General features: G+C 44.8%; 1 protein-coding gene across 6 annotated transcripts in view; it reads left to right on the forward strand.

Moving 5' to 3' along the window:
* SDK1 (sidekick cell adhesion molecule 1) overlaps window positions 1-17,172 on the forward strand; it is a 588,002-nt gene that overhangs the window by 346,501 nt on the left and 224,329 nt on the right. For all 6 annotated transcript variants that reach the window (XM_077918733.1, XM_028706986.2, XM_077918736.1 and 3 more), the window contains exons 10-13: window positions 7,661-7,855; window positions 10,679-10,795; window positions 10,927-11,094; window positions 15,076-15,178. In XM_077918733.1, the coding sequence (XP_077774859.1) occupies window positions 7,661-7,855; window positions 10,679-10,795; window positions 10,927-11,094; window positions 15,076-15,178 (583 nt within the window). The remainder of the gene's footprint in view (window positions 1-7,660; window positions 7,856-10,678; window positions 10,796-10,926; window positions 11,095-15,075; window positions 15,179-17,172) is intronic.

Here is a 17,172-nt window from a genome sequence, read left to right on the forward strand (position 1 = left end):
GCTCCTATGATGTAAGTAATGGGCCCTGCCTGCTAGCCTGCTATTCCCTAAAATATCACTGGTTTGCTCATTTCCGTATATAGGGTGTCTACATTCAGCATGTGCAAATGGCTTTAGATACCTATTAGGTCCATAAATTACCATATAGCATATTTTTTGAACACAAAAAGCAGTGACAATTTGTTGTTGACAGATGGACATAGAAAGGGCCCCATTACCTTCAGTAGCTTAGGGCCTCATCAAACCTAAATCCGGCCCAGCATACCAGTCATAAGAACATAAGAATTCTGCTGGATCAGGCCAATGGCCCATCTAGTCCCTTATCCTTTTCTCGCAGCGGCCAACCCGATGCCCCAGTGGGAAACGTGGAAGCAGGATCTGAGCACAAAAGCTCTCTCCCCTCCTGTGGTTTCCAGCAACTGATATTCAGAGACATTGCTGTCTCCAACTATGGAGGCTTAGCATAGCCATTGTGGCAAGTAGCCTTCGATAGCCCTCTCCTCCATGAATTGGTCCAAACTTCTTTTAAAGCCATCCAAGTTGATGGCCATGACTACCTCCTGTGGAAGTGAGTTCCATAGGTTAACTCTGTGCTGCATGAAGAAGGACTTTCTTTTACCTACATTGGCTCCCAGTATGTTTCCGAGCCAATGGGACGCGGGTGGCGCTGTAGGTAAAAGCCTCAGTGCCTAGGGCTTGCCGATCGAAAGGTCGGCGGTTCGAATCCCCGCGGCGGGGTGCGCTCCCGTTGTTTGGTCCCAGCGCCTGCCAACCTAGCAGTTCGAAAGCACCTCCGGGTGCAATTAGATAAATAGGGACCGCTTACTAGCGGGAAGGTAAACGGCGTTTCCGTGTGCGACTCTGGCTCACCAGAGCAGCGATGTCACGCTGGCCACGTGACCCGGAAGTGTCTCCGGACAGCGCTGGCCCCGGCCTCTTGAGTGAGATGGGCGCACAACCCTAGAGTCTGTCAAGACTGGCCCATACGGGCAGGGGTACCTTTACCTTTACCTTTATGTTTCCGAGCACAATTCAAAGTGTTGGTGCTGACCTTGAAAGCCCTAAATGGCCTCGGTCCTGTATACCTGAAGGAGCGTCTCCACCCCCATCGTTCTGCCCAGACACTGAGGTCCAGCGCTGAGGGCTTTCTGGTGGTTCTCTCCCTGCGAGTGGCTCCCACCCTGTGAAACACCCTCCCACCAGATGTCAAAGAGAGGAACAACTACCAGACTTTTAGAAAACATCTGAAGGCAGCCCTCTTTATGGAAACTTTTAATGTTTAACATATGACTGTATTTTAATACTTTGTTGGAAGCCGCCCAGAGTGGCTGGGGAAACCCATCCAAATGGGCGGGGTATAAATTAATTAAATTATTATTATTATTATTATTATTATTATTATTATTATTATTATTATTATTATACCAGTCCTAAATCTTCCAACATCCAGCTTCATTGGATTTCCCCAAGTTTCAATATTATAACAGAAGGAGAAAAACTTTTCTCTATACAGTACCTTGAATAATTTTGTAATTTTCTACCATGTCACCTCTTACTCGCCTTTTCATTAAACTATACTTTTTAATCTAGCACGAACTCACTCAACAAACAGAGTGGTTTCTTCCATCCTTACCTATTCTGTGCCCTGTCCAGATGAGTGCTGCGTTTCCAGGTTTCTCACTACTAAAGTTAGCAGCTGTCTGGCCGCTGACTTCTTACCCCGTCTCTCAGAGAGGACATAAAATGAAAAGGGGGTGTGGGGGTGCCAGCTCAGGTGCTTGAATCACAGCCTTGGGACACATCGTGAAGTTGCTCCATGCCCTGGCCATAAACAGGCAGGACGTTTCAATTTGTCACAACTCCTATGGGATTCTTTGGCGCAAAAGCCATTTATTCCATCTTTGTGCACTATGAGTGTGGGAGACACAGATTAAATTTGCTCGATACAAATAGATTAACTATAAATAAAATTAAAGCCTGCAAAAGACAGCTTTTTACTTCATTGTAAATGGAGTTTCCTTGGGAACAAAGTTCCATTTTCTATTCCTCAGAGGCTACTCAAGTTGCAAGCATTTAAAACACTATATATATATATATATATATATTTGCTTTCGTAGATTTTCACGGGTACAGGAATGCAGGTTTTGGTGTCCTCGGGTGTCTTCCCGTGTAAAAGTTGGGGTGTCTAGGCGACGTTTCGACGAGGTCTCACTCGTCATCTTCAGGCTGGTGCTTTCGGCTTCTTGTTACTGGAACAGAGCAGGATCTCAGTGTTTGAGTTCCTATAAATACTGTTGAGGAGGTGTGGCCTCTAATGTTCTTGGGCAGAGAGGAAGTTCCCAGGCTAGTGTGCCTTTTCTTCTTTTGTTTCTTAATTACTTGAGGGATATCTTGAGTGATTTCTTGAGTTGTATCCTGAGTACCACTTAGGTGGGTCATTAGGTGTGGATTAGTTGCTAAAGCCTTTGTGTCTTTATATATATATGCAGGTTTTGGTGTCCTCGGGTGTCTTCCCGTGTAAAAGATGGGGTGTCTAGGCGACGTTTCGACGAGGTCTCACTCGTCATCTTCAGGCTGGTGCTTTCGGCTTCTTGTTACTGGAACAGAGCTCGAAACGTCGAAACGTCGAAACGTCGCCTAGACACCCCATCTTTTACACGGGAAGACACCCGAGGACACCAAAACCTGCATTCCTGTACCCGTGAAAATCTACGAAAGCATATATATATATATATATATATATATATATATATATATATATATATGTCAGAGCTGGCTCCAGGTCCCAGCTCACAGAGGACCAACGCTAGCCGGTAGTAATGTACAAAAGTCTTTATTGAAGTACAGTTTCCATTTTCAAGCCGCAGCGCCCCAGCTCTACGTCTTAGAGGCTAGACTGGCGAAGCTCCATCTGAGTCTCCACCCCCTGTACACCAGCTTAAGATTCTAACCTTACTCCACCTCTTACGTCTCTCCTTTCTCCTCTGGGTCCTTCTGCCCCCCGGGGTCTCCTCCTTTCTGGACTCTTCTGACGCTGACGCTGACCCCCCTGACTCCTCCCCCTCCTTTCGGCGGGCTTTGGGACCTGGCTCCCTATCCGGGCTGCCAACTGCGCCGCCCTCCTGTACATTTGAACTTGGCGCGCGCGCCCAGCCTCCAACCTTCCTCTTGACCGTTTCCTCGCTCTCCGATGGAGGCGTGGCCAATCCTGACTCCTCTCCTCCCGCTGGTGGTGAGCTTCCTGATCCCGATACCTGGGACTCCTCCCCCCTGCTGCGCTCTGGTGGGGAAGCTGGTCCTGATTTCCAACTGCTGCTCTCTGAGTCCCCTCTGGCCCCTTCTTCCTGGGGTGTCCCCCTAGGCACCCCCCTTGCTCTGACCATGGGAGCCCCTTTCTGTGAATCTTCTGATTCGCTGGAAAGACTCAGAGACCTCGGACCGCTGTCATCGCTAACATTTCCTTCGGATTCCTCCCCCTCGCTCTCTATTTCCTCCCTTTCCTGTGCCTCTGCTCCTGAGCCCCTGACAATATATATTACACACACACACACATATATATTACACACACACACACACACACATATATTACACAGACACACACACATATATATACACACACTAATTGGATTATATGCTGTCAGCAATCAATGGAGTTCAAATTAAAACTGTACAGATTTGCCTATGAAGAAAGAAGAACATATTTACCTGCTACAGAGTCAGACCTTTGGTTCATAAAGCTCAGCATTGCCTCCCTTGACTCGCAGAGGGGCAAGACTTTTCCCCAGCCTTTGCCAGGAGCAGCCAGAGGTCTAACCTGACTCTTCCCAGCATCATTAAATATTTTTATAAAAAACAAAATCTGCTGACAGATTAGCTGGGGGCAAATTTTTAGATGATCAAAATGTTTTTATATGAACTATCAGATTGGTAAAGCTAAACTTGCAGCCCTGATAAATACATTAAAAAATGCATGACTTCAGATGGACCTTTGGAAAAGTCTTACTTCTCCAATTATATATTTATTTTCTTTCTTTCTTTCTTTATTCTAGGATTGCAATCTTTTTCCCCTCTTCAGTATGCTTTTTATTGATTTTCTTACATGGTAAAAATTATACATTCCAAATAAGATACAGAAGAAACAAAAGATTACCAAATAAAAAAAATATATATAAATCCTTAAATTCCTAAAGAATATATTTTCCTTCTATCCTGGTTAGCCATGATAAGGGACATATAATTTCTTTTAAAAAGAAAATCAGTTCTTTTCTTTTTCTTTCTTTTTTAAAAAAGCCAGCACAGTCATTTTAAAGCTCAGTGTGGCTCTTGACTGCAGCTGCCTCCTCTGGCAGATCCGTTTGCAAGTTCCTGTCGCGCTCTGATGTACCCCTCATCATTTCAGACGCCCCCTGTCTGTTTCACACCTGGTCTAACTAATGGACTCCTTCCCTGGTGTCTGTCTTTCCAAAAAGATCTTTGAAAAGCACCTTCTCTCTAGTTCTGATGGTGTGACTTACCCAGCAAAATCACTAGGATCTTTTAAGGCCTCCTGAAATATCGGAAGGAAAATATATAGATTGACTTCTCTATATTCCTCTAAGTACAGTGGGGTTTGGAGCTGATCTGTGGCTTAATTGGAGAAGACAACCTAAGCTTCAGTGAGCAGCGAATGTTGGTATTCCTGTCAGGATTCAAAATGTTTAGCCCATTATGCTGTTATGGGGAATAATGCCCAATGCCAGATTTCATTCTATTGCATTTTCTATAAAATATAATGGAAGTGCTGTTACTTAAGCTTCAAACTATTTCCTGTGTCCTCTATTCTGAGTATGATTCCATTTTTGTATCATCTGTTTCCTCATTACTCAGTGATAATTTGTATTGGCCCAGGAGATTTGATGAGATGAATTACATTTCACTGAGAATTCTGACAATCAGACTGTACACAAATTCTGTAAATGGGCCTTTGGTATGAAATTAAAATTGTGTTTGTTTCACAGTGGTACACTGCATCTATTTTGTGTCACGCCACACACATTGCACACAAAATATGATTCCTGTAGGCTATAAATAGCTTTATTATTCAAGCAAAATGGAAGTTTCAAATGCGATTTCAAGAACTGATTACATCCTTGTACAGAAATATAATTTCATGACCAGTCAACTACCCCCCCCCCCCATTCTTGGGAAATAATGTATCTTTCATTCTCCTCAGAAGAATGAGTATATTAAAAAGAGTAGGTTTTTGTTATTATATTTGGTTACATAAAAGTATTTTCAGCGGATTTTGCCTTGAATTTTTTTAATTGCTGTATCTTTATTGCCTTACTAAACACGCACAATAGATCAAGCGATATTTACTTTCAACATGCTTTGAATGCTTGCTGTTAGAAACATTTAGAATCCTAGGTAATAAAATGTGTTTATCCTCATTCAGAAATCTCTGCGAAGTCAGATTTTTATGTACAGAGATCGAACATTCTCATAGCAATCTGTCTCACTCAGGAGACAATGGAGGAATATGTCATTGGGGGGTGAGGTCAAATTATTGAAGCTCGCAGTGTCTGCTGTGGCTGTAGAAACCGATGCAGGAGAGACATGTTTTGTTCCAGCTGGGGCAGATGAAGGTGTCCTTTTGAGCTGATGGCATTTCTTCTCTTTGCCCTCTTCCCAGCAGTCATTCCTCCTCTGGTCACTGCTATGGATACGTGACCTGACTGCCTGTCTCTAGGCACTGCGGTTGTCTGCAAGGGATTCCCCCAAGGCAGGGCTGATGTTACTAGCCTTCACATAAAGCAATGCAAAGGCCATTTGTTAAGGACAAACACTGCAAATGTATATGAATTGGGGAATCTACTCTGGGTAGAGGCTTATCCCCAGTTCCTCTTGACCTACTGTCCCCACCCTCCACCCCAGGGGGTGGGGAGAAGAGAATTCACTCTTTAGCGTTCAGTTGGACAAAACATCAATTGGAGTTTCCCCCAGATTGGCATTTGTTTGATCTATCACTAGAGAGCGAGTTTTCTCTTTGACAGGAGCAGGCCAAGGGCAAAACCACTTGGACCCATGACTAGAAAGTGCAAGTTAAGTGGAAAACTGCTCAAGGCTGCCCTTTCTAGGCATGGCACAAGTGGAAGTGTGAGTGAACCCTCAACGTTAACCTGAAAGTTTCTAGGATTATTTATTCTCCATTTCTCATGCCATTTTGAAGTCCTAATTCCTCTATTGAAGCAATCAGATTTCCTTTATATATCTTTGATTATGGTCCTCAGGCTCCATGACTCAACACAGAGCCATAGCTGGGGGTGGGGGGCTAGCCAGGTTTTTTGCCCAGGAAGTAGCCTCCAAAGGAACACCATTGAGGTTCCCAGCCTGTGTGTGTATATATGCAAATGTCTGTGTGCTAAATTGGGTCATTGACCCAGGTCAAATAAAGCCTAGTTTTGTCCCTGCTTAACACCATAGGCATACCTTATCCTCCCAAACCTTGCTTTGTTGGCTCTTCCTTGGTGAGCACTTACTATTCTTGGCTAGTGAGGTGAGAAAGAGTTTCCCAGGCCTGCTGGGAAACTTTGCTCACAGGCCTTTGCCTCACAACTGGACAGGATTAACAACATGAGAATGGTGAACACCATGAGCAGCCCCTTCCCTCTGCAAATCCTCATTGCTCAGAATCACATGTCTTGGGTGGTCCAGGGTCGAGTGGTCTTTTTGTGAGCCTTTGGGCTGTTGCATTAACTTCAGTAAAGGGATTTTGTCACTCATTGGGTTGCTAACGTCAGCCTTGGTTTATGCAATATGGGGATTGTTGAGATAATGTATTTGAACGTGCTTAAAGGTAAAGGGACCCCTGACCATTAGGTCCAGTCGCAGACGACTCTGGGGTTGCGGTGCTCATCTCGCTTTATTGGCCGAGGGAGCCGGCGTACAGCTTCCGGGTCATGTGGCCAGCATGACTAAGCCGCTTCTGGCGAACCAGAGCAGCACATGGAAACGCCGTTTACCTTCCCGCCAGAGCGGTACCTATTTATCTACTTGCACTTTGACGTGCTTTTGAACTGTTAGGTTGGCAGGAGCAGGGACCGAGCAACGGGAGCTCACCCTGTCACGGGGATTCGAACCGCCAACCTTCTGATCAGCAAGTCCTAGGCTCTGTGGTTTAACCCACAGCGCCACCCAAGTCCCGAGAATGAAAGTGCTTAGAATGCTCCAAAACGCTCCCTTCCTAAATACTTTTTCTCATTGAGTGCAATAGAATATACTTCCTAGAAAGGATGCATAAGATTCCTGCTTAAGTCTTACCAATTCACTGCCTTGTCTGCCTTTTGACCTTTTCAAGGCTCATTTGATGACACAATTAACCTATTTCCCAAACTGAATCATTTAATCTGAGGCTTTAAAAAAATGGCATGCAATTTGATTACAGCAAATGAAGGCACACAGTCGCCATGGCATAAATCATTATGGGTAGTTAAGGATTTGTCTTTGTGTTTTTCAGTTGTATTTCCCCTCTTTTGACAGGATAATGCATGCTTTGTAGCAGTTGCTTTCTGAATAGTGTATTTGTAGAAAACTCTGTAATGGGAAATGGGCAATTAGCAGGCGGCAATGCTTTGTGACTGGGCACACATGAAGAGTTTTCTCTCTTTCCACTACATTTCAGGTGTCCCACTTCCTGTCCTGGTCTGGTACAAGGATGCTGTCCCCATCCACAAACTGCTGAATCCGCGTTACAAGGTTTTGCTCAATGGGAGTCTTCAGATCCAGGGACTGCAGCCTGACGATTCTGGAATCTTCCAGTGCTTTGCAAGGAATGATGCTGGGGAGACGCAGAGTCGTACCTTCCTGGATGTCACTAGTATGTCTGGACCTACGTGGGGGTTGGGCAGGGGAGGTAGAGGAAGGTTTGTGGGGCACAATGCATTCATCTTTCTAAGGCAGCCCAGTGGTACAGAGTAAAAAGAAAAGAAAAGGAAGTCAAGCTCACAGGGGAGGGGCTGTCAGGAGAAACCCCAGAGCAGTGCCTGAGGGAGGAGAGGGAAGATCCTTTCCTGAAGCAAGCAGAAAAAGCTTACGATGATTGAACAATTATGTTGTATTCCCCCTAAGGCTTTCTCCAAGCCTCCTGGTGGAGCTACAACACATCCTAGGACAGCCTGCTCCAGCATGGTACCTTTCACAGATATAATAATAATAATAATAATAATAATAATAATAATAATAATAATAATTCATGCAGTGACTCAGCTGCCTACAGGCTCTGCGCTGCCCGAAACAGCAGCATGGGGCTTGGGTCCTCCCGCCATCTCCCCCACAGGGGATTCCTGTGACTTGGAAGAAACAATCTGAGCTCACATGACTAGGAATTTGGACCGTGGGACTGGTATTATTTTTGTTTTTAAAAGCTTAAACACAAAGGAACATTTCATGCATCCCCTTTTCATATTAATAGTTCTGCTGAGAAAAAGTAAGCACAGTATAATGCATTAATGGTGTGTCACAAATGTGAATGAACCAGGAACTGCCAGGTTAATGCCTCCCTGTTCTATATTTTGTTTTTCTTTGTTTGTTCGTTTTTTGGGTTGGGGAGAAGTTACATGTGTAGTGAAGGGTTCTGTGCACACCTCCTCTGGGATACAGCAGGCCATCACAGGGTACAATATATTTTAATTCTTTGATTCAGAATAATAATCTTAAAGTAGCAATTTAAGCACTGTGGCCACAGTATTAGATCAGACGCACAAGTAACCCTTCCCTGCTGTGTGTCCCTGGATAATGTGGTGCCCTCTGGAAGTTTTTGAACTCCAGTTCCATCAGCCTCTGATGGCCTGGTCAATAGTCAGAGGTGATACGAGTCAACATCTAGAGGGCACTTTAGTGATCATTGAGATACAGCAACAAGTGCACAACATATGCATTATTCACACTTTTGTCATAATTAAGGGCCATTTATTGTGGGAATGATGTGGTTGTCTTCCCACGTTAAGGCAAAGCAGTATTACAGTTATGCAGCCTTTGCAACATTTAATAAGTGGATTTAGAAGAACATATGCCAGCACTGTAATCCTGAAGTCATGCCAGAGAGATGCTATTTTTAGTTGTTTATTCATTAATTCATTCCCATACATAACCTCCCCTCTCTTAAAGGATAGGGATGGCTTACAGTATTCTAATATTCTTTCCCCTTGTTATCATACGTTCCCTTTTTTTAACCCTCCTTACGCTTCTCCCTTCCAAGTCTGCGCCATTTTTTGTTTTGTTTTCACAAACAACAACAAAAAATCCTATCAAGTGTCCACCTTCTTACTCACAGGAAGCTGCCTTACTGTATACCAAGTCAGACCCTTGTTCATCTTGCAAATGCTGGAGATTGAGCCTGGGACCTTCTGCTTGGGAAGCAGATGCGTTGTCACCTGACTATGGCCCTGCTCCTTTTGGTACCACTTGAATGCACAGTTCCATATTTGCCTCACCCATATGCAACCTGAACAAACACAAGCCTATGCTTTTGAAACTGATGTTAAATGAAGCCACCTTCGCTTCTGTAATGGCATTGCCAAATCTGGTGGCCCCAGATGCTTTCAACTACAACCCCCCATCAGCACCAGCCAGCACAGCTGTACTCCCATAAGTGTCCGTCCCCCCAGTGTTCATCTATGCTGTGATGGGTGCCATGGCCTCAGATATCTGAAGGGTGCCAAGCTGGGGAAGGCTGTTCTAGAATACATTGAAGGTGATAAGGAAATGAGGTCAGGAGGTCAATTCCATACCCTGACTGACAAGTGGCAGCATCTAGAACAGGGGTCGGCAAGATTTATCTTGCCTTGGCCGGATCGGTCCACACAGATCCCTCTGATGTCTTTGGCGTTGCTGACCCCTGATCTAGAATCATGATTCTGTTCTGCGTGGAAAATGTGAACTTGATCATTGCCAAAATGGATGAATACCTGGTGGTTGTCTGCTCTGGTGACCTCAACTTCACAAAAGATGGTTTGGTAGGGGAAAGTGGAGAGATTCTTGGCTGGAGTTTTATTTAGGCATGATGGACGGATGCTTGGCTGCAGCATCTCCTTGCCTTGCTGATTGGCACTGAGCTAAGTCGTTAGATGTTTGCTAGGTTTACCTCTGAACACATATGGCACTCACATAAAGTCTGATATCTTTTCTGGGCAAAAGATAATAGGGGGGGCTGTTTGATCTTGCATTGGAGATAGAAAGAATGAGGAAATGGGGAGGGGGACAGAGATACCATAGATGAAAATCAAATGGAGACTTTTTTTGGCTGACATTCAGCTCTGCAAACTCATGTCAGGCTCAAGAAGCTTTTCATCTTATGTAATGGGGTTGAAAGCAAGTAGTTTTGTTTATTTCAATTTATCTATCCCCCCCCCCCCGAGCTGCTTCTTTTTTCTTCTTTTTACTTTACCACAAAGTCCTTTTGCTTCCACTTGTATGGAAACTGCTTGAAATTCATTTTTCATTTATCCAACAGTCCACAGTTAGGGAATTCCTAGGAGGTGAATAATGAAAAGCTACTGTCTCTTCTGAAAAAGTTTTCATGTTATTGTCGTCATTCCCTGATCCATTACTAGCCTGATAAATATGGATACAAAATTCCACAAGTAGTTGAGAGATCTTTCAAGGAACTGATCCTTAGGAACAAAAAAAACTTTGATTCCAGATATTGCACCAACGTTTTCACGACTGCCGACAGACACCACCGTTACCGAAGGGATGACAGCGGTTTTAAGATGTGATGTCTCAGGAGCACCAAAGCCTGCCATTGCATGGAAAAGAGGTAAAGCCTTATTATTCTTTTGGGAAATCACTCTAATTGCTGCTGCTCACCAAGAAGAATTAGCATAGCATTAGCGTTTTCATGCACTGCAAATCAGAGAATTGAAGCTGTTCTCACATGGTGTTTTTCAGGCAACCAGGTTTTGGCCAGCGGCTCCATTCAGATCCCCAGGTTCCTCCTCCTCGAATCCGGAGGGCTTCAGATCGCCCCAGTCTTTGCTCGGGATGCTGGTGACTATACCTGCTGCGCAGTCAACTCTGAAGGGTTCCTAAATGCTTCCGCTGCTCTCACCGTGTGGAGTAAGGACCATGTTTGTTTTAGAGTTTAATATTAATCAAGGCTTAATCAGTTCTCATTGTGCCCTCAGGAAACCAATTACAACATTTCCATTTCATGGTGTGTATGTGTGGAGGGGAGGGGGGTGAATAATTTAATAGAAATTATGTTTGTGGATTTTAGAGCTGATTTGGAGAGATCTACAAGGGAGAGTGTTCATTTGACATCTTTGCATTTCAAAACAGACATTAAGTTTCACCAAAGCCACCCTAATGTACACAGCTGGAGATATCTGCAGATTATTTCAGTAATTCATGCACTACGAGGCATGGCTGCTACCTGTACATTCTCATTGTATCATCCTGATAACGTGCAACTGATACACATATCACGATGTGGTTGTAGGAGAAGCTAATAATCTCCACTGGAAGTTCCCTTCTGAACAGGCTGCACTGTATAGTATGCGCAGGTTGCCAGTTCATTTTAATGTCCTGCTTAAACCTTTTAAATTTGATTTAATTGCATCACACACTGTATGCACAGCAACAAGAATGAAATTGTTATATAACCCAAGGGGTAGAACAGAAAAATCCAGCACTCTCAGAATGGTGCTTAATGGTGTCTGATGTTCACACTTACCGTTTGACTCTTGTTCCTTGTACAGAAATCTCTTCTGGCATTATGGTGTATTATTGCTTCTGGAAAATGGGACTTTGCTTCCATTTTCCATTTATCTTCCTTTTCTTGCACCTGGATTCAGCTGATGTGATCTGCGGCTTTTCCCTTTATATGTTGAGGCATTAGGGAGAACTTTTTGTGCCTTAATTACTCGCTGCAATGACCTCCATTTCCTGGTCATATTTGAATGACGGGGATTTAACAACATTTGGGTAAATGTCATCTCTTATGTGTGTAGAATATTATGGAAAAGTTTGTGTCTTTGGAGCCACTTGATCTGATTCTTCCCGTCTTTCTCCTCATATCCGCAACCAGCTTTGCATGGATGTGTTGCTTGGGTGTTGTCCAGCCTTCCCACCTATTTTGAAGCTTTTGAAGGCTGTACAAATGAGCTAACACACACTGCTCTATGGTTTAACATGAAACAATCACAGGGATGATTAACAATGTAGCATTTACTCCTTTATGGCCTCCAGTCAAAAAGAGACGGAGTCTAAGAAAATAATGTAGGTTTGCCTAGTGGGATTTTTGATCTTGGAAGCCTCCATGCCTTTCCACGTGAAACTGCTTTTTCAATCTCCCTGCCTCCTTTTAAAACAAGGGTTGGAAGTGAACTGAAGCAATCTGAGCTCTTGCCTCCAGCCCAGCCCTCCTCTTCCTCATTTTGGAGAACTAGAGTATCCTAAAGGGCAAACTCTCTGGCCTGAAGATCAGCATTTCTCCTGCGTCCCATGGCCTCCCACCTGATGTGCTGCTTGCACCGTTAGACTGGTGAGCTAGAGAGAGAGGAACAGAGTGAGAGTCAAAGCTCTGGTGCTGTGGCATCAGGTCCAGTGCGCTCCTGCGTGCCAGTCTCTGGCTCAGCAGACCCCTGATCACCAGCATCTAACTCAGAGATGCTTAGGGGGCAACACAGTAGCCTCCAACTCAGTGTCCTGGTCATGACTGGATTCTGAGATCATAAAAGAGGGGCTGTTACTGAAGAACCAAAACAGCAAAGCCCCCTTGGCTGTGCAGAACAAGCTCCTGCCAAAGAATGCAATATTTTCCTATATTAATCCCAGCTTCTGAACTGACTGGTTGGCCAAACGCCTCTTTATCTGCTGGTAAACCTAAGCACTGCCTGTGCTGTTCTGGTCCCAAACAGGAGTCTCACTGGGCCCATCAAGGCAGGTCAGTTGTTACAGCATCATGATGAGGTCCGAGTGGGCAATTTAGGAGGACTAGAGGTGAAATAAGGGCTTTTGAGCCTCTGTCTCCAGTTCAGTTCTGCTGGGCTCTACTCCACTTGGACAACTTGAAGGGAGTCTGACTTGGGGGGGGGCACTTCTTTGATCCACGCCTCTTCCTGTGTAAAGCCAAACAGATAAAATGTTCCGGAAGGCCTGTAAATGCCATCTTTGTAGTGAAGATAACTTGAGGACTTATTGTTAGTTGCTGCAAGAATGAGCTTGTATATGTTTATCTGCTTTGAAGCTTCAGTTTTGCTTCAGGAGAGGCTGTGAGCTATTCCCTTTTCTGAGAGATGGATACAAACTGGGGAGGGGTCTCTAAGGTAGGAGTGAGATGATTGGGCTATTGATGCCAGCCTATGTAGCTTGTTCTGTGTATAAGAAACACTTAACCTATTGGCACTTTGTGGACAAGTCATGACAATGTCCTGCTGTTTTGGCACCCAGGTCTGTAAAGGCAGCAGGGTTCTGTGGGCTGTGTTGTAAGTCTACACCTTGCTTTAATAAAGCACTAGAACTGGCCATTCTGACATTTTTGACAACTGTCTTTGGTATCCCTGCACCAAACCACCCACACAGGCAGTCCTTTGGGCCTGCAAAGCAGAACCTTCCAAATAGTGAGGCATTGCATGAGGCACTCCCTTCATCAGGTCCAGGAGCAGGCTTTAGTTTGATATGGGCCCCAGTGTTGCCAGTGGCGGAGCTTCATGCTCCAGCACCGGGGGCATGGCTGGTGTGCATCCTGGGAGCGTGGCGTGCATCCCGGGGGCATGACGCACTGCCCTCAGGATAGTGGCACACATCCTGGGGGCGTGGCACCTAGCGTGGGGGGCAGCCATGATGGCACCCCACCAGGATCATGGTGCCGGGGGCGGTGTGCTCCCACTGCCCCCCTCTTCCTCTGCCAGTGAGTGTTGCAGGATCCGATTTCACAACCTCCTGTTTGCCAGTCTCAGAGCCAGGAACCTGGTCCATTTCTTCAGCCAGTGTCCTTGTAACCTCTTATTCTGTGCCCTGATCACTGCTGAACTCTGACACCGCAGCACACATAGGCACTGTTGCTCTTTAAGCCCCAGAATGCACAGCTGCTACCTGACTGACTGATGCAAGCCAATAGTCTGGTCCAGCTAGCTTTTCAACTTTGAGCTCAGCTGATGTTCCACAAACTGCATGTTGCAACGCATCCTCAAGAGATGCAGTTTGCATAGGAGAAAAGATGCTTCCCCATCAGTCATTTCCCCTCTGAAACTTCCTCCCAGTTGTCCTCTCTTCACCCCACCAGTATTGTAGACCTGGATTTATTCTGGGGGGTGGGGGTGGGGAGTGGAATGAAACCCTGTAACTCCAAGAGATAATTTCCTGGGACATTTTGCTATTCAAAGTAAAAAACACATTAAGAGCCTGGTGTAAGTATACAGTCCTTCTCTCCTGAAGGTGGCTAAGACATCAGGAGCCAGCCTTGGTCATATCTGCTTTCTTCCCACTCTTTCCTCTCCCTGGACTGAATTATCTCCTACTGCTGCAATAGCAATTAAAGGAAATATCTTCATCATTAACATCATAACTGCAGCTGGTTCTTCTTAACCCAGGGTCTGAAACTCACTTTGAGCTGTTGTTTCAGACTCCACTTACTCGGGAACTGTGGTTTGCATTTACCATGATTAAAAATCACTGTGACAATTTCCCTAAACTGTGGTTATGCTGCGAGTAGGAGAGTCAGTCTACAGCAAGGTGGGAGGCTGGCTCCTTAATCATGCTTAATAAGTGGCTACTTGCCCTAACACATGACAAACACTCTGCTGTAAAATTGACTCTAGGTCTCTTTTTCTAATATTGCTGGGCCCCTGGAATTGGAATCCCGGGGGAAATTAAAGATGGGAAGGGGATGTGATACTGCATTAAACTTTTCCAGTAAACACTGGCTGTGGAGAACTTTGCACTTTCACATATTTGCTAGAGGCAGGGGGATGGAGGAGCAGAAATTTTCTTGTCAGGAATGACAAATGACCTGGCTCTCTGCCTTCAGAGGCCAAACACCCAAGCCAAGATGGAAGTTGGCAATTTTACCTGAACTGTGGGTCGTGTTCTTTTCAGATCGCACTCTTATCGTTCGCCCTCCTGAGGACAGCACTGTTATTAAGGGAACCACCGCGATGCTGCACTGCGAGGCTGCTCATGACCCAAGAATTTCAATCAGGTTGGTGGTGTCTGCACTTACTTCTGCCGTATATTTGAACTTAATTTTACAAAATGTGGTCACCGTGTTTGGCGAGCTCTTTCCAGGCACCTGGTTTTGTGCTGGTATTCCCAGTGATGGCATCCTCTGGGGTTGCAGGTTGAGCTATTATTCATGTCAAGTCCTTTTTATTTCTCCACTTCAACCTTATATATTATTTACAATGAACTGCGTTCCACTTCATGACTTCAATACAACTACCCATGATTTACTGTCAAGGTTAATACAATATCAATAAAACTGACTTGTCAGAAGCTGATACTTAATGAGAATGAAACCCAAAGTGATTTGAGGGGATTGTAGGAACGTTTGCAGAGAGAGTCTTGAAAATTCCTGAAAGCATCCTTTCTGCTCTTGAACAAAGCGCCAGATCAGCCTTGCAGAAAGTACAATATGTCTTTAAACTGCCAGATTCTACAAGCAAGGAGTCAGAGGAATTCCCTCTCTGCTTCTTTGACAGGATGAGCATGTACACAAATGAAAGACAGGCAAATGAAAAGGGGAAAGGCCAAGGAAGGATGCCACAGTTCCCTTTAGAAAATGTTAAGCAACGGCATTTGTGTAAAAGAGAAAGGAAAGACATCAAGTCTTGCATTAAGAAGAGGATGGTATTTTAGAAGCTTTCTCTGCTGTCGCCACCCCCCCCACTCCCCCCGTTGAGGGCTGGTAGGATTATGACTATGAGCTCTGCTATAGATGGTTTAGAATAGCTCTATTCTATTAATCATAACATTGAAATCACTTGTGGGAGAAAAGTATTAAATGGATCATGAATAAAAAATCAGAAAGGTTTAAAGCTAAGTATAATTAGCATTTGTGTAGTGTCTTTCAAGCATCAAAGATTCTTACATACAATTCCTCTGTGTTCCTTACAACACCCTTGTATGGCAGGCAAGGGTATAGTTTGTGATTCATATACTAAAGGAACTACTCCAAATATCCTTCAAATTCACTGTTGTTGTTCTGTTTTGTGTTCTGCAATTTAAATTCAAATATATGCAGGAGGAAGCTGTTGTAGCCCTTGGTTATACATTTTGCCTGCCCATGCACCCACCCGTGAACTCTGGCCCTAATCCACAGAAAATTGGGCCCAAGGACACGGGTGGAGCTGTGGGTTAAACCACAGAGCCTAGGACTTGCCGATCAGAAGGTTGGCGGTTCAAATCCCCGCGTCGGGGTGAGCTCCCGTTGCTTGGTCCCTGCTCCTGCCAACCTAGCAGTTCGAAAGCACATTAAAGTGCAAGTAGATAAATAGGTACCACTCCGGCGGGAAGGTAAACGGCGTTTCCATGCGCTGCTCTGATTCGTCAGAAGCGGCTTAGTCATGCTGGCCACATGACCTGGAAGCAGTACGCTGGCTCCCTCGGCCAATAAAGCAAGATGAGCGCCGCAACCCCAGAGTCGGTCACGACTGGACCTAATGGTCAGGGGTCCCTTTACCTTTTACCTATGCAGGGGCAAAGGCAAGAGGGGAACAAGGCAGGAAATACTGTAGCCTTTCCTGTGACATAGACTCAGTCTAAGAAACATAGAAAGGAGAAAAAGAGCAATGACAGGTCAGCGGTAGAGAGGCATCCATTAGTAGTACATCTGTATGCATTGTGTAAACCTCTTATTGCCTTCTATGGTAAAATGTATTTTTTAAATGAAGTAAAAATTGGGTTCTAAGTAGGTTTTCAGACTCTTGAAATCTAAAATATCTGATACCTGACAGGTTCTGGGTGTGAAGCCAAGAGGAGATTCAGGACTAGGTAGGTCTGCAGTGGTACACACTAGTTTCTGAAGGGTCTGAAAGCCTATTTTGGAGTCAAGCACAAAAGTTGTTTATTTGTGTATAGTCTGCAGGTCAACAACAGCACACACATCCAGCCGGGGTACTGTATGTCCTTCCCCCCTTGTTTTTCTGTGATCCAAAATCAAACCAAGTACAGCCTGGGTCAGGCTCGCAACCATCA

This window comes from Podarcis muralis, chromosome 14, assembly GCF_964188315.1.
Source record: "Podarcis muralis chromosome 14, rPodMur119.hap1.1, whole genome shotgun sequence".
Taxonomy (NCBI): domain Eukaryota; kingdom Metazoa; phylum Chordata; class Lepidosauria; order Squamata; family Lacertidae; genus Podarcis; species Podarcis muralis.